At 37.7% G+C, this 23,697-nt stretch overlaps 2 protein-coding genes across 8 annotated transcripts in view; both read right to left on the bottom strand.

Moving 5' to 3' along the window:
• Nucleotides 1-13,057, bottom strand: part of pals1a (protein associated with LIN7 1, MAGUK p55 family member a) — a 32,987-nt gene extending 19,930 nt beyond the window's left edge. Inside the window, exon 1 of the mRNA XM_081394004.1 lies at nucleotides 12,894-13,057. The gene's annotated coding sequence lies outside the window, so the exon portion shown is untranslated. The remainder of the gene's footprint in view (nucleotides 1-12,893) is intronic.
• A 610-nt stretch (nucleotides 13,058-13,667) lies between these two features.
• gphna (gephyrin a) overlaps nucleotides 13,668-23,697 on the bottom strand; it is an 80,200-nt gene continuing 70,170 nt past the window's right edge. For 3 of the 7 annotated variants that reach the window (XM_081393823.1, XM_081393821.1, XM_081393820.1), the window contains 9 exons: nucleotides 22,762-22,915; nucleotides 22,558-22,679; nucleotides 20,614-20,701; nucleotides 20,082-20,155; nucleotides 18,994-19,058; nucleotides 18,480-18,581; nucleotides 15,306-15,409; nucleotides 15,123-15,219; nucleotides 14,752-15,030 (listed from right to left, as the gene is read on the bottom strand). In XM_081393823.1, coding sequence (XP_081249949.1) covers nucleotides 14,897-15,030; nucleotides 15,123-15,219; nucleotides 15,306-15,409; nucleotides 18,480-18,581; nucleotides 18,994-19,058; nucleotides 20,082-20,155; nucleotides 20,614-20,701; nucleotides 22,558-22,679; nucleotides 22,762-22,915 — 940 coding nt within the window. In that variant the 3' untranslated portion in view covers nucleotides 14,752-14,896. Of the gene's footprint in view, nucleotides 15,031-15,122; nucleotides 15,220-15,305; nucleotides 15,410-18,479; nucleotides 18,582-18,993; nucleotides 19,059-20,081; nucleotides 20,156-20,613; nucleotides 20,702-22,557; nucleotides 22,680-22,761; nucleotides 22,916-23,697 lie in introns of all 7 variants that reach the window. The other 4 variants (XM_081393824.1, XM_081393822.1, XM_081393826.1 and 1 more) reach the window with 2 other exon arrangements.

The raw sequence follows: 23,697 nt of genomic DNA on the forward strand, positions 1-23,697 counted from the left end.
ATATATTTGACATGTAGGGAGAGCGTTGTGGAAGGCCTATACCTCATTTTAAACATATCAGCAAAGACAACGTCGGCAGTGTTGACTGCAAAATAGGCTACAGAATAATTCGTTCTGTATTGAGAGTTGCAATATTTGAAAATCGATAATATTTTTTTAAATTACATTTATATTGTATTTGTCAACTTTTAAACATCAAAATGTCATTGATTAATATATTCGTGTCAAAATGACATAGAAAGATCTTTTCCTATTCTATTTTGCCTGGAAACGCTTCCAACACGCTTGCGTGTCATGTGAAAAATAGGTGTTGGTTCTATTTCTAGCATGGACGCGTCTTCCGCGGGGCTCGAGCTGCGCCCAGACGCGTGTGTCACGCAGGCAGATTACATGGGAGCCGAAATAAAAAAGGACACGACACGCAGCCAGTGTGTCGCCGGCCTTACAAATCTGGAACGCGGTCATTCTTAGAAGTATCGATACTAATAAATTAAGGAATCATGATGTTTTTAATTTCCAGTTTACTTTAGAAGTATCGGTGCACCGTGCAACAGAGCTAGACTGGCTAACGTCAGACCAAGTCTCATTTGAGTGAATTTGAATAAAATCGCGCTGCAAGCAAGGCAGTATGGGGAAACCCAGGCTACAACAGAGCAAGGTAGGCAACGTACTTCCATATGTCACTCCTCTCGTCATCTTTTTCTACGAGTCGTGGACCACTTGTGCTCGTATGCAGCCATCTCGCTGTAGTGTTTTGTCACATGGCACTGACAGCGGTAGGTTCTTTGCTGCGTGCGTCAGGAAAAAAACACAGACGTCCATAGGGAGGCGTTTTTTTTTTTTTTTTTTTTAAGTATCGATACTGATAAATGTAGTTATCGTGACGTTTTTAATTTCCGAGTAACGCGATACTTTTGAAGTATCGGTACATCGTGCAACACTAAGCGACATACACCGGTATTGCGGTATATTAAAAATTCATATCGTAACAAAAATAAACACCGGTATTCGGTATGAACCGGTAAACCGCCCAGCACTAGTCAGCGCTTGTTCAATCGACGTTTGATCGGTCGTGGAGTGTCTGAGAATTGACGTACTGCAATTTGGTGATTGTCTGCATTGGTCACCACCTGTGTGTGAATTGACTTTAAAAAGTAACTTGCAGACTAAAACTAATAAAACAACAATAATGTTTGTTTATTTCTAAACATCTTTTGCAGTGTTTTGATAATACCAAGATAATAGCTTTCACAATTATCAGGATATAAAAATTCAATACTTGTACCAGGCATTTGCAGGTGAGCCAATATGTGGTCATTCTGTACAATGGGGTTGTGCAAGGCAGCTTAATTAATGCTGTTTTACAGATCGTAACATGTATGTACACAAACACGCTCACACCAATACCGACTGTCTTAACGATGTTTCCCCTTCCCCCCTACTTTATGACACAACACGCAGTGGAGAGCCTTAAGACTGAAAAACATATAAATAAAGCCTCAAACCATCTGCTGTTCAAGAGCTTAAGTAGCCTACTTCAAACCCTCCTGTTCCATTCAGCCACTGGCTGGCCACGACTCAACTACAGCTCGGCCAAGCACACTAAGCCTCTGGCCTCTTACACAGGGAATAGGGACATCTGGGCTCTAACTAATAAAATCTGCCCTTTACACTGATGTAGTAAACCAACCAAAATCCAAACATTAGCCTTTATCAACTAAATAATCAGGCTGATCTTTGATAATGCCAAAGGGAAGGCTAATATTTCCCAGTGTGGAAGACCAGGGATGAGGCGAGGTAGATTAGGAAGACACGTTTGTGGTGAATGCAGGTGTTTCTAGCCAGAGCAGGTGCAGCACGGCTGGCCCAAAGGCAGCCAATGAGACGTGAGCATTAGTGGGTACTGTGTCAACAACCCTGTTGTTTTTCATTCCACCTGGGAAACGGTCCTCACAGATACTGCGACTGTGAACACACTACACAATACACATGAAGGCCTCTCACCGGTCACATTCCTGGCAAGATTTTGTGATAGAGTAGTTTCGCTGATGTAAACGAAAAGTGAAACAAGAATTGTTAAAGTAATCAGATGATACTGATCAAAAACAAACAAATTTCCACTTTACACATGAACAATTTATGCGACTAGTTCTAATTAGGCCTGTCACGATTATGAAATTTGGCTGACGATTAATTGTCTAAAAAATAATTGCGGTTATGGCGATTAATTGTCAGTTTTAGGGCTTTGACGATTAATTGTCTGTGTTAGGGCTTTGGCGATTATGCCAATTAATTGTCTGTTTTAGGGATTTGTGCTTCATTCATTAAATAATTGTGATACATTTAATCCTTTGTACTGTAAGTTATCATTTTGCAGTGTAAGATTACAGTTAACACCTTGAAATATTAAATAAATATATTCAATAGCTATGACAATTTGTTTATTAAACTTAGTGAGTGTATAAATCAGCAGCAAAAAGTAATTTTTGAAAACACCTGCACAGTAATTGAATAAAATCTAAACATGTTAATAAAAACAAATGTGCACAAACCATGATAATATGATACGCTTCAAAACAGAGCGGGTCAAAGCGCGTATGCGCATCGCGGGTGCAGAATGGTGTGCTTAATGCAACATTGAGTCACAGTGCGCAGCGCGCCGCTGCACAAGTGCGCATTTAAAAGTTCACGGCACAAAGTGAAGAAATGTCGAGGGCACAAATCCTAGTGTATATCAGTCCAACAGTTGATTGATCATTTGTTTCTTCACAGTTTTAAACTCCAGTTATTGCGCGTCTGATGCCAATTCATAGTCCTTGTGCTGTGTAGGCACACGGTAGCAAACGAGTCATTTAGAAACAGCAAAAAACTCCAAAATAAAGTCATTTTATGCAAATCCACAGCCCTTTATCTACAGATCAAGCATTATAACGTCAATGTCACAAGTTTTACCGTGTATCCTGTCGTAACCGGACAACGCGCGCTGTTTGAATGCTGAACGGAATGATTGACAGCTGCAGAGTTTGAATGCTGAACGGAATGATTGACAGCTACAGACGAGTTTGTGAACTTTAATTTAACAATGTAAATATACAACTGTCCCTCACATTAAGCTATGAAATGGCTTCAGATGACTTTGAATATGTTGTTGGAAAACGTAATTAGTGCTTGTCTATTTATTTTGGTCCATGACTCCCCCTTGTGCCGTAGGCCTATAAAAGAGCGCAATAATCGCGGTTGTCTGAAACAATCGCGGTTAGATCAAATAATCGCGATCAGACGGTTATTTAATTATCGCGACAGGCCTAGTTCTAATGGCTATCATTTGAGATAATCAGCCACTAATCATAAAAGATTAAAAGATGTCCAATGCCTTATGATTTCCGCAATGCAAAAACCCAGACAAAAATGACAGAATGCGGTCATAAAAATTGCTATTAAAGACACAGTACACCCAAAAATTTTAATTATGTCATTATTTAGCTTCATGTCATTTGAAAGACTTTTTATTTATTTATTTATTTATTTATTCTAAACACAAATAAAGCTATTTTTAATGAAACCTGAGACATTTTTTGTTTCTCCGTTTAAAGTCCATTCAACCAAAACCAAAACTTTGATGCTTCAAGAACTCCATATGAATCGAGCGGTTTAATCCAAGCTAAACACAAGTTAAACAAAAATAGTCGATCTCCGAATGCAACGTAACAGGGAGAAGAGTAAAGATGGAAAGCTCCTAAAGCTAAGTTCTATATAAATTTGTTGTTTTGTCGTTATTGAAAATCAATATTGACCTTGTATTTGAAAAAGGATCCTCATATAAGAAACAATCCTAAAATTCAAAGTCAGTTCATTCGCATTCGGAGAGCGACTATTTTTGACTGTCAAAAATGCCGGCGGACACAGCTACAGTGAGTTGTTCAAAACCTTTTTGTTTCAGTAAACTCTGTGTACACAAACAATGTTCTCAATGCTGGAGTTCATGTGTAGGCCTAGAGCCCCTGGTGATACTTCAAGCAAAGTTTCATGTTGTGTCGAGCCTTCTTAGTGTTTTAAAAATAGCGATTTTTGATGCTATCATAGTAGTGCTCCTAGCACTCACATTCAAAAGGCAATCTGACCGAAAACGAAAATACGGTCAATCTTAAAAGTGGCATTTCCGTTCTATTATGCTTTTAAATGAAAGTTTGCCTCGGGTAGATTCACAAAAACACCCTAGGTTACATTTTGGCAAGAGTTACACTTTAATGTTGAGCCCTGCATTTAGAAAGCAACAGAGGGCACTCTCAGCCAAGCAACGGTGCGTAAAGCTCAGCAGACAATGAAATTATATCTTTTTTTGGGCTCTAGTCTAATTCAATAACATGCGAGTGAAATTGTACAATTTACTAGCCATTGGCTAATTAAAGAAGTATGAAATATGCAAGTGATTTACTTGCATTGTAGAGGGCTAAAGATGGATGAAAGTCGTATGGGTTTGGAACAGCATGAAGGTGAGTAAACAATGACAAAATTTTCATTTTTGGGTGAACTATCCCTTTGATCAAATTCAAATTTCAATACTGTCTATTGTGACTACTGTGTAATTTTTAAATATATAATCTGCACATGCTGCTTTCTTCAAAGATGATGAGCGGCAATTCAATCTGTCTGTAAGAGTATCATGGATGGCTTACTAAATGAGTTAGGCAATATAAAGCTCTTATGGCCTGTTAGCTTAAACAAACAGCAAAGATCTCCATTTAACGCACTAAATAACATGCATTATTCACATGAAGGAAGTTTTCTTCCTTGGCCTGGCAGACTCTGCCCTGCACAGGATGAACCTGTTACTCTGATAAACATGAAACAGCTCGTCCTGAGGAGTGGCAAGTATGGAAAACAGTCCCTGAATTCTGTGACAGGGAGGGACCGGAGCTCCTTTCCCTTCATCACCCTTCAATAGGTTTTATAACTATCTGACAATATAAGAAAGCTCTGGCGTCCACCACACCTTTACACTGAAATACAAATAATAAACTAACTGACAACTCACAGATATGAATCTTTCTCATCAGAGAACTGGAAAATGCACAAGAGAAAAGCTGATGTCTGCAAAGACATGCAGGAGATAGGGAAGCTGGACAGGCCGACACTTCCATGGCTGTCACTGTAGAGGAGAAACAGACCAGGATCGTTATCTTCTCCAAAGCTCCAGCTCAACATTCCAACACCCAGTGTTTTCGTACAAAAAAAATTCCAGATTCCAAAGAATCGAACACGTACCACTTAGTACCAGGAGGGAGAGCAATGCTGGAGAGAAAGTGGAAAAGAGAGGGAAAGAAACAAACAAAGGGAAAATATGTGGATACAGCATGGTATGTGAAGGACAACACCAGCATGCAGGGATGAATCACTTTTGGCCTTTTTAGTGCAGAAACAGAAAATAAAACCTGCACATGACCTTAATAAATAAACCATTCAACTCGCCTTCAGTCGACAACTTCCATAGAAGACATTCAAAAAAAGTAATGTGCATGGAAATGTTTGGAGAATACATTACCCAATAGACCGACAGGTGGAAACAAGACTGCAAGGCTCCACCTCTCAAACCATGAGAAAATCAACAACATACACCACAGAATACTAGGGATAGGTACCGAAACCTGCTATTAAATGGGCCCCGAGGCTAAATTATGAAAGACCACAGTACCGATAAGCTCGGGCCTTACAGGTTCTGCTGTCGGTAGAGAAATTAAGAAAACAAACATACTATTTATTATTGCTATATAGGCCTAGATGTTATATTGCATATAAGATAATATTAACCCATTTGTCTGTGATGCATTTTTCACAATCTAGAAGAGAGAGATCTCTCTCACCCAGAGCACAATTCAAAAATCCCTGCTTAATTAGCGACAATGGCCGAGAGAACTTAACATTACTTTAGGCCTGTGATATTCATTTCATTTTTCGATTTTGGCTTCCAAGGATTATCAAAAGGAAATATTTGAGGTAAAACCATTAAGAACTAGAAGAGTTCTGTCTAGCGCCACTTCCTTCCCTTCACAGCGGAGCGTTGTCATTTCTCCCTAAAACCCAAACTTAACATCAGAATCAATCAGTGATTGGTGTAAAATGCAGTCTCTCTAGTGTTGTTATATTGCACGATGTGTTTGATAATAAAAAGAGCAATTAAAAGCACAATAATCCACGCAAGAGAGAGAGACGCTATTTCCAACTTCAAGACGGCTTTCTGTATGTGTGCTCCGATACGGACCACAACTACACAAGCAAATTATACTTTAGGCTATGTGTGCGTGTCTAAACTACCAAATACACACAAAATATGACAAAGAAATGACCTGCTTGGAGAGTATTCACTTTTATTAACAGTTCATGTCTTAGGGGCTGTTTACACCTGGCCACTTCATGCGTTTTCTCAGATCGGATAGCTATCCGATCGTGAAAAGACCAGGTGTAAATGCCCTCCGAAACGCATTCGAGACGGATTTGAATCCGATCGCTTAAACTACTTCAGGAGGTGGTCTGGGCCGCATTCCAGACGAAACTGGACAAGTGTAAATGCATCTGGTTGTTGAAACCACATATGTAAATTGTACTCCTCCCAAAAATGCTAAAATATAAATGTGTGAGAGCGTGTTATAGGCTATATGTAATGTTATAGCCAGATATGACGAGGCTACTGGAACACGCATCACCGCAGATGAGAAGCTGAGCATCTATTCATTAAGCCAACGTGCAAACTATCGCAAATCAAAGTGAAAGTAAGTCGCAGACGCTTAACACACAATCATCATCATTAAAAGTAGAGAAATTAAATGATCTTACCAGGGCTGTTGCCGCTCTTTCTTATTGCGGTCTTTGATTTAGAAATTTTTAGCTGATGATCAATAAAATGCAGCTCATATCTGTTGCTTTCGTGACAGGCACTCCATTAAATCTGCATATAGCGCGGGAATTGAAGATCGGATTTAAATCCGTTTCGCAAAAACACATTTATGTGACCAGGTGTAAATGGAATCGTTTTGATAAATCAGATAGCTATCCGATCTGAGAAAACGCATTAAGTGGCCAGGTGTAAACAGGCTCTTAAATGAGCGTAAATATATGATGTGTATTATTAGATCTGCATTCTGTCTTAAAGTGGCAGCAGTCTATTAACATGCTGACGACTGCAACATTAATGTGAATCAAACAACAAAAGGCAAAGAGAACATTACTCACAGCTCTTGAATTAATAACTTAAGCTTTAATAAGCATTAATCTATCAATTTATACAGTGAAAACTATGCAGTGATATTTTACATTTTATTAGGCTACTTTATTAGATTTCTTTTGTAGGCCATATTACTGACCTGAACAGTAATGTTAGTAGACCATCCTGCAATTAAAGCACTGTTTATTGCTTTTTGCATATTTGCTTTTATTTTCCTTTTATCTCTGTATAATGCCTGTCTATAAGCGCAGCACTGCTTTGTGGTACAGTGGTAACAAAGGAAACACCATTTTTCTGCCATTCCATAAGCGCCACTGTCAATTTGCATTGTCTGTCAATTTCCTTGTAAAACAAAATCACAATCGGCAATGAAAAATGGTGATCAGAGCATTCCTAGTATTAGGAGTCATATATTTTTAATCACAACCACTGATCTATAAGTATCAAGTTCACCAGTCAATCAGACAACCCACTGACTTGTCGCCGTCGGTATTTAAATTATATGTTATTTTGGAATCCGTAGTGAGAACATAAAATGATCAACACGGTGGCACAAAAAAGCAGCAGAAAAATATTTGCATGCTTTAAAGTGTGCTGATGTGTTGCAATTTATAGCATTGAAAGCCTATTAGACACAGTGCTGGGGATCTGTGGCTCATCCACTCTTGACTGGTTGCTGCACCTGGACCAGCCTGCAATGACTGAGATCTGACAGATCCCAAACAGAATCAAGAGATTAATGAGGATTCCTCACAGCTAGCACAAGCCAGGTGACAAACAGTCAAAACAAACATTTCACACAACTGATGAGTTTTCAAGTCGATAATTTGAGAGCCATATGCTTACTTTTCAGGGGTCATTCGTTAAAACACTCAGGGACCAACGTGTTGTTATTTTTCTTCACAGGCCCCCTGAAAAGAAGTGGGAAAATCCAGGTCTAGACAGAACAGTATCCCCGCGGCATTTTGTATGGGCTCTCTAGGAGAGTTTGTGGTTTGTTTATTCTTAACCGTGGCAGTCCATCAGGACAGCAGAGTCGGTGCATATTGAGAATTCCTCAGGGGACAGACGGGTTACAGCAGTTCTGTACACTCCTGCCACAGGTACCAGCCTCTTCCCATACTACAGTCCATCAGATATAAAGTCCTGGCTAAAGCGACTAAACTCGCAGTGCTTTCAGATGGAGCAGCATTTACTACTGATCACAGAGAAGCTGTGTATATATTTATTGAATTAATATATATAAAAAATATCTTTGCGATTTCATAATCGCACTAAAGCAAATCATGATTTCGGTTTAATTTTGATTAATCATGTAGCCCTACTGTCTACTCCTTCATACTTCTCTTCCCGCATCAATGCATCACACGTATCTGAGGCCCTGTTTACACTTATTAAGATGCATTCTGGTCGATCGGATCACAAGTAGACGGGGGAGACAAGTACCTGTTTACAGTTGGTGTTTTAATCCGTCTCTCTTGTCCACTTTCAACCACTTCTGTCCTGATTTATTTGAGAGGAGAGTCTATGTGCGGTTAAATGTATGGGCTTTTTCAGATCTTTTGATCTAATGGATGAAATAAGCTCATGCAATTTACATATGGAGAGCAGCAGCTTTCGTTTCTGCTCTGATATCCATTAGGGATGTGCAAGACTATTCGACTATTAAACGATACTGCTGCTGCTAGTTGACTTGGAAATACTAGTCGTTTACATTTTTTGTACCTTTGTTTTGCTTTATATTTTTACAAAGGCTACGTTTAAATTACCATCATGTTAATGTTACATTTTAAAGTTAAAATATTATCTTGAAAAGTTTACTATATCTGGAGCAGAAAATGAAATCATTTAATTTAACCTCAGATTTTGAATGCGTACGTTTTCTCTGTGGCACTCGCGGCGGGTTCAGAGAAATGTCCACTCGGAAGATGAGCAAGGTGCGGGAGTATTTTGAAAGCATACACAAAACCTTTCGGTTTTCTTCTATGTCATGTCAAACTATAACAAATAAGCTAAGCTTGTTATACTACCGGTTATGAGGGTAAAGTATAGCTAAATCCCGTCTGGCTAGCACACCTCTCATAATGTTTACGCGTTAGGTAGGCAGAGAGTAGGTGGTCTTTTGTGGCTGTTCGAACGCATGAGCGTTTACACTATGAAAGCAATCCGGTCAAATACAATTTTCGACTACCTCTGGAACTGGTCGAAAGTGGACAAGCTCAAAACGTTTTAGACCCTGTTTACACCTGTAGCATTGTCCACTTAGCCTCTTAATACCAGGGGCCAGTTGCACAAACTTAGCCACTATGTTAAGACGGTATCTTAAGAACTGGTTTAACCAACTAGAAGTTGAATAAGAGTTAATCAGTCTTACTTTGCAGGTCAAATTAGACTGATCTACCTTTTTATGTAATTGACTTTAAAAAGGTAAACAAGTCTTGAAGAAAAAAAAAATAGATAACTAACTTTTAAGACTAGTTTTAAGACTAGTCTAAGCAGTTTATGTAACCAGGCCACAGATGTAATAGAACCTGAGAATGAGGCTGAAACACTTGAGACTATCAGCCTACTTGCTAGGTCCACACATAACTGTAAAACATTTGCTGATAACATTTGATGCTGGTGTTTGTCACTAGTGTGGATATGAACTTAATGCTTGACCAACACAGGTATTTCAATGGTTAATGCAATGCAACAAAATAATATCTAGAGCAGGGAGGCTGAGCACATACAATACCATTCAAATGTTTGAGGTCAGTAAGCTTATTTTACTTTTATTGTGCAGGATGCATTAAATTAAATAAATAAAAATTGAGAGTAAAAACATTTATAATATTACAAGTTTCACATTTTTTTAAAAATGCTGTTCTTTTGAACATTCTATTCATCAAAGAAAAAAAAATCCTGGGAAAAAAAGTAATCGCAGTTTCCCCAAAAATATTAAGCAGCACAACTGTTTTCAACATTGATAATTATAAATGTTTTTTTAAGCACCAAATCAGCATATTAGAATGATTTCTGAAGGATCTTGTGACACTGAAGACTGGAGTTGGCTGCTGAAAGTTCAATGTTGCCATTACAGGAATAAATTGAAAAAATGTAACAATTAAAAAAAGTTATTTTTAAATTGTACAACAAACAAATGCAACAACAACAAATGAAAAAGTTATTTTACACATTTTTTTACACTATAATAATAAGAATAGAAATGATTACATATAATAATTTTTTGGATATAAATGTAATTATTCTGGATAATAAATATTTAAATCCATTGATAATATCTTCAAACCGTCTCTGAAGAGTCGCACTGTTCTCTATATTCTATTCTATATATCCAAAAGGCCATCAGATTTCATCAGTCTGACAGGCCAGACTCACTGAAGGAACGTGGCAGTGAGGTAATATGATTCTAGAGCGTGCTGGCATTAACACCTCTTGCTCTACTCTGAAAACAGATACCGTCTCCTTGAAAGAAAGCCCATCTGATCCAGAGCCAAAATCCTCCATCATCCGTTATAACATCATTTATTTGTGCAGTAACTCCACACCTGTACCAAGAGTGCCATAATAACCTACTATTATTTATTGCCATCAACAGCACTGAATAATGTTATGGAACAATTGATCTTCGACTTAAGTACGCACATCAAGAGCAGGGAAGGTTATCTCTGTGACTGTGCTGCTGATACAGGTTACCTACGGCCACCTCTGAGCTGAATTATATCACAGCATGCAGTGAACACTTATCTTTAAACAACACAGAGCAGCCAGCTGACTCGCAGCTTGTGATCTGAGGAAATGATAAGATTGTCAATTGTGCTCCTAATAATGGAATGAAGACATGGATCACATCCAGCCCCGGGTGGGATTGTACTTTTGGTGACTTGGCGACATAAACAGGTAGGCTACATCTAAACAAACAAAGCCAAGCCAAAATGTGTTGACACAGTGAAGCACTTACAAAGTCTATGGGTCAACTGTCACACCCCCATAGACTTTCACATTACGTAGCCTACATTAATCAATATATATTAATACTGTAGGGTTCTCACATTTTCTGGCCAATGATTTGATATGACTTTTCCAGTTGTTTAAAAATAAATAATAATAATTATACATATGAAGAGTTCAGATGCAAAAGCCTCTAAGTGCCATCTGAAGTTTTCTTCTAGAATGATCATTTTTATAAAGCTTGTATATTTAAGTTAAGTAAATTCACTTAAATGACAATTAATAGGTAATTTACATTGCCATTTAAGTGAAATTATTGAACTTAAATATACAAGCTTGATAAAAATGATCATTCTAGAAGAAAATTTCAGATGGCACTTAGAGGCTTTTGCATCTGAACTCTTCATATATATATATATATATATATATATATATATATATATATATATATATATATATATATATATATATATATGTGTGTGTGTGTGTGTGTGTGTGTGTGTCTATAATGACAATATATAATATATTTGTCACAAATACTGTCGAGAGCGTATTTAATCCAGAATATTAATTGAAACTCACTCCATAAGCAAGTAATTAAGGTGATATGATGCTCTAAAAGTGAGGTAAAATGATTTTGGAGTCTATAATAAACAAACATCTAAAGTGTAGCCTACAAGTTACACATACTATAGTAAGTTTGAGTAAACTTTTGCAGCTAGGAACACAAGAATAGATCAATAATGGAAAACTCGGGCTTTATTTTATCTCCTTTACTAGCTCATCAACCTGTCAGAGTCCACTGAATATTCAAAAAGGAGGTTGATAAAATAAACCAGAACACTTAACAGTAAATTTTATTAGCACATAAACACTTTTAATATGCCTAGTAAACAGCTCAGTGTGTCTAGAGTCCGAGACCATTTTTACGAATGACACAGGCTCTTAATAACTCACAAATTATCAACATTAACTATAGATGTCTGTAATATGACTGGTGAAATACATCATTCCCCTTCACCTCCCTTAGGGCAATTCACTCATAAAATAAAACGATAACGCCCTTTCCATGTCAGCTTTGATCCATGGTATCCCAGTAATCACACCAGAGAGAATATGACGGGTTCGCGCTATCAGATTTCTGAACCTTCCCGAAGGAACAATGCGACATTTGTGTCCTAATGGCTGTAATGAAGGTAGATGAACAATGGCAGTCCGTGTATCGATCAAAGAAACTTCCAGGCAGTTTGAACATTTTGTTTAAATCCCTAGTTTTGCCTTTTTAAACATGTAGCTTCATGATCACTATTAACGTTACTTAATACAAACAACAGGGCATCTATCTCAAGACCTAGTGAACTGCCACTTTTTGGGCGTAGAAAGCGCTTATGATGCCTACAAATGCTGTCTAGGTAGGCAGCTCATTAGGTTTTGAGAGACAGCCGTTGTATGAGATTGGCGTGCCCTCAAAACTAAACAAACAGTGAAACATATAACTTTTAAATCTTCTAAACTGTCTCTTGAATGTCTCTAGTGCTTTATTTGATACAAATGAGAGTGTGTTTTAGGGTTATGCTGAATATTTGCATAGCTAACACAGCTAGCTGGCCACTTCCCGAAGTGCAGCGCTGCTTTCTTTCCCAGGCAACCTGTTGCAAACACACTTAACTTACGCCGCGTTTTAACGGCCAAAACAACTTGAAAGTGTCGCTTAGCTTACCTCTTCAGTAAGATGTGCCGTTCTTTTAGTCCAATTAATGTAAATATACTCCAACAAAAGCGGTTTTGTTCACAGAATATCACATTAGATTGTTGTCATGTTGTGTGACGGGTCGCTGTGGCTAGAGACTCGAGTCTCGGTATTGTGTGTCTGTCTGTGAGACTGACGGAGAGCGGCTCAACAGCGCCTCCGGCAACTGTATGAGACGACGCTTCTGATTGGACAGATCCACCATGCTTAAACTCCACCGTCCAATCAGGTGTGGTTTTTCTTGAGCACGTAGAGTCGATTACAAACCGGTTAAAGGATTGGAATTTTTTAAGGCTTGTTCAGTTTTTTTAGATTGTAACCACTTTTAATATTGTAGATCCAAACGTTAAGTAAAAAAAAAAAAATAATAATAATAATAGAAAAAAAGCATAGACTTATGGTATAGCAAATTGTCCACTGTGAATGGTGTACATTCAGGTATTCACCAATTTTTTTTTACAGTCTATGGTATTCACCTAACTTGACAAACAGCTTTTTGCCTGCTATATAGCCTAGTATGTCGACCTTTAATAATGCTAAAAGTAAAAAGCCTATATTTCAAGAGAGTATCAAAAAATATACTGAATATTTATTAAGAACATATTTAAAAAAAAAAAGATGTTAAAACAAATATTTAGTACATAATAAACATACATCATACATGCATGAAAATAAATGACAGATATGGAGAACTCAATCAGCTTTCAGAGTTTATTTAAAAAAAGAAACTGAACCACGTCTTTACATAATGATCAAGAATTTTAATTCTCGCATTAGATCAGTATTACAGAAAATGATATTATAGTACAGAGTTTTTCAATATCTTTTCAATACCATAGTATATTCCTTAGGAGTGCTGGTCACTTGTCTGTACAATATCACTCTTGCATTTTTTTTGACTGTACATTTTATGCAATTTGTTTAAAAAGGCTGTCAGCACTTAAATAAGCTGTCTTCATCTTCGAAGTTAACAAATAAAAGTTTCCAGGGAGCTCAGCCTCTAGGATTGGGCCGGGCGAGTTTAAATGTAAGGGTAGTGGGTAAAATAGAGAGTAATAAGGGCAGAGCTATGAGGGCCAGTTTATTATGAAGTATGTTTCAGACTGAGGTAGCCTGTAGCACAGGACATGCCTCTGTGTGCGCTGAAGTAGCACAGACTTTACACAGACCCTCACCCGTCATCGTTTTGCGAAAACAATCCGTACAAAGTCTGTGATATCGGCGACACCCGCTGCTTTTCGGCGTCATGACCACAAGACCTCCCCCCCCCACAGCCCTGGCTTTTGGCACTGCGCACATAAACACGACTCACAAGATAAACAACAAGCAAAGCGGTTTTGTAAACCCTTTATGAAGCATAATGAAGTCTTTATGGAGCATATAATACTAAAGGGAAAGAAGCTGGGTCACCTTGGTGCACTTTGAGGAGAGATGAAAAGATCCAGCTCCCGTCGGGGATCCAAAGGGGTCCCCGCTGTCATTTTGAAGAGCTTTTCATTCCTCAGTGACACATTTTCTACTGATGAGAAAATAAGCTTTCTGATGTATGTGTGACAGGCGCCAACAGCTGTCTATTAAAATGCTACGGCTATCTATAAGTTCTAGCATTGAACACACAAAGCAATTGCAATGAAAGAGAACAGAGTTGCTTAATATGATAATATTCATCATTATATTAATAATCATAATAATTATAACAATATATTACAGAATAAATCTCTTATATTTCATATATATATATATTATCAATTTAAAAGGTATAATATTTTCTGTCTTTGAAATACTATGATGTCTTCGAAGTCGTATTTTCATAAATTTCACATATTCGTCTGTTCGAAATGTTGATTATACTGGATCAACTTCTCCCAAATCAATAAAAACTAGCTGTGCCGTTGCATATTACAGAATAGTAATGATATGTGGACATGCACCACTTTCTTGCTCTATACTTGGTCTGTCCCCTTAAGATGACATCATAGCCGTCCTATGACCATGACGTCCACGACTTCACCCTTGTGCAACTCCACGTATTGCTCTGTTTTCGGAGGCAACATCAGAAGGCCGTTGGCACTTCGCATGCTCATTAGCCGACTACTCATTTGGTTTCCTGAGAAACAGAGCAGGAAATTGCTATTTAGCATACAGATAAGTTACTTATAGCATGTGTCTGTGAATATACGCATAACTAATTATGTATACCTGTGCTCTGTGCCCAGGGAAGTGGTTCCTGGTGGTGCCATGTCAGTATACAGCGATGATATTCTGGACGTGGATCCAACTTTACATCACATGAAAGCTGCAAAGAAAAGGACACACACTGATTACATCCCGGAAGTACAGAAACACAATGCAAGTCACAGAAGCTTTAGTGGCTGTGCTCACCCTGGCTTTGATGATGGTGGGCCGTGGGTCCAGTATCCCCTGCATCTTTCTTAATGCAGGAATGACAAAGAGGTTACAGGTTACAACAGCTGACACTGGGTTACCTGAGAGAGAAAGGAGAGATGACTGTTGAGGTGAAGACTACGGCTGTGACTGTGGGGTGCAGAATCTAAACTGTAGATCAGTAGTAGATAGGAAATCAGTTCTGTCTCCTGATAAAGCACCACTGATGTCTATAAAGCAACAATTCACCCCCAAATTTTAATTCTGTCATTTATTTACCCTCATGTCATTCCAAACTAGCAGAATCTCTCTTTTCCATTCATTTCATGTATACAATGATCAGTGGCTGTCAAGCTCCACAAACAACAAAACAGCATAAAAGTACCAGAAAAAGTTGTCTGAAGTCTGAAAATATACCAATATCTGCCATCTCAAATCTAATTATTGTACACTACCATTCAAAAGTTTGGGTTTGGTAAGATTTTTTTTTATGTTTCTGAAACAAGTCTGTTATGCTCACCAAGGCTGCATTTATTTAATCAAAAACACAGTAAAAACAGTAATACTTTCTATCTTAAAATGTAATGTATTCCTGTGATGGAAAAGCTAAATTTTCAGCAGCCATGATTTGGTGCATTTCTTATCACTAACTATGTTGAAAATGGTTGTGCTAAGTAATATTTTATTGGAAACTATATATATATATATATACAAAAATGTCTGTACGTACGTACATATATATATGTGTTATATGTATATATATATATAAACACACACTCACCTAAAGGATTATTAGGAACACCATACTAATACTGTGTTTGACCCCCTTTCGCCTTCAGAACTGCCTTAATTCTATGTGGCATTGATTCAACAAGGTGCTGAAAGCATTCTTTAGAAATGTTGGCCCATATTGATAGCATCTTGCAGTTGATGGAGATTTGTGGGATGCACATCCAGGGCACGAAGCTCCCGTTCCACCACATCCCAAAGATGCTCTATTGGGTTGAGATCTGGTGACTGTGGGGGCCATTTTAGTACAGTGAACTCATTGTCATGTTCAAGAAACCAATTTGAAATGATTCGAGCTTTGTGACATGGTGCATTATCCTGCTGGAAGTAGCCATCAGAGGATGGGTACATGGTGGTCATAAAGGGATGGACATGGTCAAAAACAATGCTCAGGTAGGCCGTGGCATTTAAACGATGCCCAATTGTCACTAAGGGGCCTAAAGTGTGCCAAGAAAACATCCCCCACACCATTACACCACCACCACCAGCCTGCACAGTGGCAACAAGGCATGATGGATTCATGTTCTCATTCTGTTTACGCCAAATTCTGACTCTACCATCTGAATGTCTCAACAGAAATCGAGATTCATCAGAGAAGGCAACATTTTTCCAGTCTTCAACTGTCCAATTTTGGTGAGCTCGTGCAAATTGTAGCCTCTTTTTCCTATTTGTAGTGGAGATGAGTGGTACCCGGTGGGGTCTTCTGCTGTTGTAGCCCATCCGCCTCAAGGTTGTGCGTGTTGTGGCTTCACAAATGCTTTGCTGCATACCTCGGTTGTAACGAGTGGTTATTTCAGTCAAAGTTGCTCTTCTATCAGCTTGAATCAGTCGGCCCATTCTCCTCTGACCTCTGGCATCAACAAGGCATTTTCGCCCACAGGACTGCCGCATACTGGATGTTTTTCCCTTTTCACACCATTCTTTGTAAACCCTAAAAATGGTTGTGTGTGAAAATCCCAGTAACTGAGCAGATTGTGAAATACTCAGACTGGCCCGTCTGGCACCAACAACCATGCCACGCTCAAAATTGCTTAAATCACCTTTCTTTCCCATTCTGACATTCAGTTTGGAGTTCAGGAGATTGTCTTGACCAGGACCACACCCCTAAATGCATTGAAGCAACTGCCATGTGATTGGTTGATTAGATAATTGCATTAATGAGAAATTGAACAGGTGTTCCTAATAATCCTTTAGGTGAGTGTATATATATATATATATATATATATATATATATATATATATATATATATATATATATATATATATATATATATATACACAGCCATTTTTGATCATATTATTAATAATAATATATAATATATGAATATATTTCTTTTTCAGGATTCTTTGATTATTAGAAAGTTCAAAATAACAGCATTAATTTGAAATAGAAATCTTGTGTAACACTTAATATATCCTTGCTGAATAAAAGTATTATTATTTTTTCATTATGTATACTTTAATTTAAATTAAAAAGAGCAGAATAAAGATTTTCCTAAGCTTCTTTTGTGTTCTTTGGACAAAGGAAAGTCATACGAGTTTGTAACGAGACGAGGGTGAGTAGATGATAACAAAATCTTCATTTCTGGGTCAACTGCCCATTTAAAGAGTCTTTTTTATGTCAGAGTTTAGTTTGTCAGGTTGGTGTGAAAGCTACACTCATGTTGAGGATGCAAATGTACATTTGTGTTCATGTAGATTTCGGAGCCCAATAATACTGGGGCTGGGGGAAGGAATTGAACTTTGGTTCGGACCAAACCAATCAAATAAAGTGTGAAAACAACCCAAGACTCTCTGATAAGACAAATGTGTAGCACACTACTGAAATCAGTCAAGGAAGAAAAGTGTGTCGAGTGCAGAGGTGCTGCACCACATCGACAGCAAGGGAAGAGGGGCACTGAAAGCAAAAGGAGGACAGGACTATTTCAGACAAATAGCAATTTCAAGACACTAAGCCACATCACGGTACACAAACGGAAGGGCTTTGAGAGGTTGCAACAGAACTAATAACTACAAGGAGTGCCATGGACGCAAAAAAAAGAAAAAGCAAAAACACAAAGCTTCTCTCAGAAAACAGAACAGAAAGCGTCACATTGGAAAATCAGAACAAAAATATTATTTCCTATGTTTCATTTCATTGTGTTTTGGAGGTTGTTAGATTAGACAAGGCTTTTCATGTTTTATTAACATCTTGTGTCCGTAATAATTATATCATACTGGTCCCAAATGAGCCCAAGTGCACTAAAAAGAGATTTCGGGTTAAATCCTGTTCTGATTTCGAAAACCAGTTCATTAGGATTTTGTGTCAAAATTTCAAGTCCATTTCCGTTTTCTGAGCGCGGGCTGAAGACAGGGCTTATTTCCTGAATTAAGAGCACCTACTTCCTCGTGGGGGAGGAGGCACAGGCAGTCTGCTGGCCTCGCTGTCACTCAGGGGCACAGTCTCCAGAAGAGTCGCCCCTGTGTCTCTGTAGGTGAAATTACCTTTAAAGGGGAATATAGAAATCGCCACTGTCACCACTGCCTCGACCACCTGGTTTCTGAAGGCACAAGGTGGGAGCACAGTGGGCTCGGGATGGGGGCAAGCCTGGGGAAGCTGATCGGGCCAGTGGGCAAGAAGGGAAATGTAGGTTTGCAGAAGGGTACATAAGTGGGTAACCGTGGGCTGATTATATTGAATGGAGAAGGGACCATTTAGTTTGGAGATGGTACTATATAGAGATGTAGGTTTATGTATATACTTAGAATAAGGGAAATTGTTCTAACTGGTACAATACATACATGGGGAAAACAGGAAACTCAGTCACCTGGGTTTGTGTATGTACGTGTTCTTGTTGAGAACATTTTTCCTGTCAATACTTCTCTGTTCGCATGTCAAATAGATGGCGTATTGTACCTGGAAGGGCGAAGATCAGTTTTCGTGTACCGTCAATGTCTAAGGTGGCAAAAGTAGTAGGCAAACTGAAACAGAAATAGAATAAAGCGTTAATATTCTGAATTCCAGGGGGGAAAAAATCATTTTGAAAAGAAAAAAAAAAAACCTTATTCCCTAATCAGACTTAACATGTCATGAGAAAATGTACAGTCAGTGAGTTATTATCGCAAATCATTACACGGCTCTCTAAAACACTTTCTAATTGGTCAATCAGGGCATTCGGCTCAAATTAGCTGAATGCCACAAATGACCAATCAGAATCAAGTATTGTAGAAAGCCATGTAATCAAAACCGGTGTTATTGTTAACTAAAACTATTTAAAAAACAAGTACACAAGTCAACAAAATACACAACATTGTTCTAGTGGTTTTTGGATATTTGAATTCAAAAATCTTACATATTGTGCCTTTAAGCTGAAATAAAATAAAATATAAATGTAAAAATAAAATATAAATATGAGATGAAAAACAAACAAAAATTAGAAACGTTGACTATTTTATTTAACTGAAATAAAAATACATTACTATAAATAAATAACTAAATAAATGTATTACTAAAAATACAACTGAAATAAAAATATATTTTTTAAAACTAATAAAATGACAAAAGCACATTTACAAACTGAAAAAAACAAACAAAAATAAAAGCAAATGTAACAAAAATAAAAACTATAGAACTATATAAATAATACTAAAAGAACACTGATAAAACAACATGTAGCTCTTTTTCTGTTTACTTTGTCTTTGAATCAGATTACATGCCAATGTTCAAAAACCATCTGATGCATATTGCACACACAAATAAAAATAAAAATTCAAAAAGAAATATGATTGGCAGGGTACTTCCAACTTTTGGGAGTCAGGGTGTAGTGGTTCTCATCAATATTTTAGTTTTGCCAAAATTTTGGAGGTCATGACATTAAACACTTGTAAGAGTTTTTCGACAGTTAGTTTTATCCCAGAGCACAACCAAATGCCTCCCTCATGTCAGTGCCGCCCCATCAAGACTTTACGCAAGTCTAGCTCTGTAACACTGCTTCTCTCACTCACCCTGGCTTCATAAACACTCGACCGAAGTGGATCTGGGCATGGAGGTCTATATCCAGCACTTGCTTCAGGTAGTCCTGAGAAAAAAAGGAAAAAAAAGAAAACAGACGTTAGTGGTGTGTGTGTGTTTGCGTTTCTCCTCTTATGTAGTACAACACATCTATCCCTGCCTGGTGAAGTGAAACATTAGGTAATTAAAGAGCTCTAATTAATAGGGCGGAAAATCAAGAGCAAGAGGCGGTCAGTGCACTGCTGCCTGGGCAAAGACCCAAAATAAAAGGTCAGATTAACAAGTGTTGCTTTGTGATAAAAAAACAAGCAGTAACACTAGATGGCAGTAAAACACACGTTGACCTGTGGCATAAGCTCTTTAAGTGTTTTGATCTGAGATCTCATGGCCTTTGGGTAAACCAAAGGAATCCTCTCCTTGACATGAAGCAGATTGATCTGTGAGGCCGCATTCCTTTATTGAAAAGCTCAGACATTTAAAGCATGTGACCTTGCATACACTTCCAGACAACTCCAATCAACTGACCTTTTCACCCATGGACACGCCCCCGGAGGTGATGATGACATCAGCACGACTAATGCCCTCGTTTAGGGCGTTCAGCAGGTCGTCTGGGCTGCAGGGAGAGTTAGAAAACATGTTCATGCCAAATGACTTCCATTTTCTCTTTGCCACATCCATTACTGGCATATTGGTTAAAAGTGTCAAATGTTTGCTTACGCCAGGTTCACACATACTTTATTTCCCGTGCCCTTGTTAACAGATTCTAGCATTCACACCGCACACGGATGCGGTCCGGCAATGTGTTCCAGGAGTAGAGCGTATTGTTTCCGCACTGTCTATTAAAGTGACAGTGTATTGTTCGCATAAAAAAATAAACACATGGCTTTTTGCCCAGAGTAAAGCAAGGGGAACTACACCTTACCTCATATTTAGATTAACAAGGCGACATAATGGATGACAGTCGTCTCTTCGTGGAGGTGGAAAAACAGAGTTCTTTATGACCCGCATTTCTTGTATGTAGATTTAAATCCAAAAATAAAAAAGGCTGAGAGTCAGCTGTTTTGTCAATGTGTAAGTTTTACTTTAAAATGTTACCTTAAAAGAAAAGTATGTTTAAATGTTATCCCACTTTTTTGAGCAACCTAATATATAAAACTAGAATGAATTGAATAATACATTGTTTAAATTGGTGTACTTAAACGTGGATAAGTCTATGAAACTTTGCTTAACTGTTATGTGTACAAAGAGAATCACAACGCTGAAAAAGCATTTTTCAATAAATGTTGTGTTTGTGGTATACAGCAAAGGATCAGTTGCACACTGCAAACGTGTCATATGTGAAAGCACATGAAGCCGTGCTGCTTCTGCACTGCGTACTGCAAACGGAGTATGTGTGAACCCGGCGTTACACTGTTAATAGTGCAAATTGAATGCAAGAAATAACCTGAATTTAATATTTTTATTCATCAAGGACACATTTAATTGATCAAAAGTGACAGTAAAGACTTTTACATAGTTGCAAAAGATTTATTTGAATCTTTTTTACATCGTTACAAAAGATTCAAATAAATGTTGTTCTTTTGAAATGTGTATTCATATAAGAATCCTGAAAAAAGCATGTATTACAGTTTCCACAAAAATATTAAGCAGCACAACTGTTTTTAGTATTGATGATAAGAAATGTTTCTTAAAAACAAATCAGCATAATAAAATGATTTCATAAGGATCATGTGACACTGAAAATAGGAGCAATGGCTGCTTTTTCATCACAGGAAAAAATTACCTTTTAAATTATATCAAAAGAGTAAAGTTATTTTTAAATTGCAATAATATTTCACAATATTACAGTTTTTACTGTATTTTTGATCAAATAAATGCAGCCTTGGTGAGCATAAATCTTACTGACCCCAAACCTTTGAACTTTTTTTTTAATCAATATTCAACCTGCAATACTTCAACTGAAAAAATTAAATAAAACATCTGTTCTTCTACTGTCCTTATTTTTCTTTCTTTTTTTTTTTTCTTTTTTTTGGATAGACTTCATTGGATATGTCAGCAGAATTACATAAAGCAATAAATAATACATTTCAAAATACACAATATCTTGTTATATTTTATATTTATACTAAATGCATTAAATACTTCAGTCAAACTCGTTTTTCATCACTGATACTTTCAATGTAAACCTATTTGTAGTTGCTCCTTATACATGTTTTTGTAAACATCCTTACAGTATATGTATGTGAAGACAAATAATGGTGGAAAAATACTTCAGAGGACTGCAGGAAGTGCTGTCGTCCAGTAAATTCTGCTGAGACGTTGTATGATCCTGTATCGATTCTAATATATGAGCTGGAGTTTCAGAGGAGTGCTGAGGTTGGAAAGATTTAGATATGTGCAAAGCTGACTGTGTGAGTGTGTGTGCGTGTGCGTATGCTTGTGTGTGGGCGGTAAAGGAGGGATGCTGACTTGTCTCCGACGATGCCGAGGTTGATGGTGGGGTAGCCGTGCTCCTGAATGGTGGCCAACAGTGTGGATCGGTTACTGTCCCTGATCTTGCCTGGGTGGAGGTCATCCTCAGGGTTCAACAACTGCACACATAAGCATATATAAACACGTTCAAACTCGTTTTAAATGACCATGAGCAAAAGAGAGTAACGAAGCAAGCCCTACCTCATTGCCAGTGGACATGACTGCTACAACTGGGAATTTCTGCACCTCCACCTCTGTGACTCCTACAGTGGCCAAGAGGCCGATCTCAGATGGACCCATGTGAGTGCCCTTAGCCAACACACACTCTCCACGCTTGATATCATGACCTATAGGCCTGTGTGTGACACAAGCAAGTGACTAGACTTTAACATCAGCATTTAAAATACCAGTTTATATTATTCTAAACAAATGAGCCTGATTAAGAATATTCACATCAAGCATCAAACATGATATATGTACACATACGCTACCGTTTTTTTTTTTTTTTTTTTTAAGAAATGAATACTTTTATTCAGCATGGATGCATTAAATTGAATAGAAGTAATAGTAAAGACATTTATAATGTTACAAAAAAAATGTATGCTGATTTTAAAATGTATCCAAATAGAGAATAGTTATTAGGGGCCAAGCACCGAAGGTTAAAATGTTAAAATTACCAATAAACGTTTTTTGATAAACCCAACAGTTCTCAAAAACGCACAAATTAATTTGATAAAATAAAAATGGATGTGAGGCTATATCTCCGCAACACTTGAGTGTATAGAGACTTGAGACTTGGTACATGTCATCACAAGCATGAACTGAGGCTATATGCAGCGTTTTGGCACAGCGCCTCTAACTGGTCAAGAGATATAAAAAAAATAGCTATTTTTGCTTATAATTTCTGAATGGTTTGCCAAAAATTCAGTTGAGTAAACAGAGTCGAACAATACCCAATTTTCCCATATCGCCTATTTTGGACGCCGACCATTTTTAATTTTGATGTAAAATGCTCCATTTTATAAACGGATTGTCGTATCGATACTAAAGGCTGATTTATACTTCTGCGTCGGAAACTACGCCGGATCCTCTACGCTGTAGACTACACGTTGGTTTTCATTTATACTTCTGCGTCAT

The sequence above is a fragment of the Scardinius erythrophthalmus genome, assembly GCF_964197995.2.
Source record: "Scardinius erythrophthalmus genome assembly, chromosome: 19".
Lineage (NCBI taxonomy): Eukaryota > Metazoa > Chordata > Actinopteri > Cypriniformes > Leuciscidae > Scardinius > Scardinius erythrophthalmus.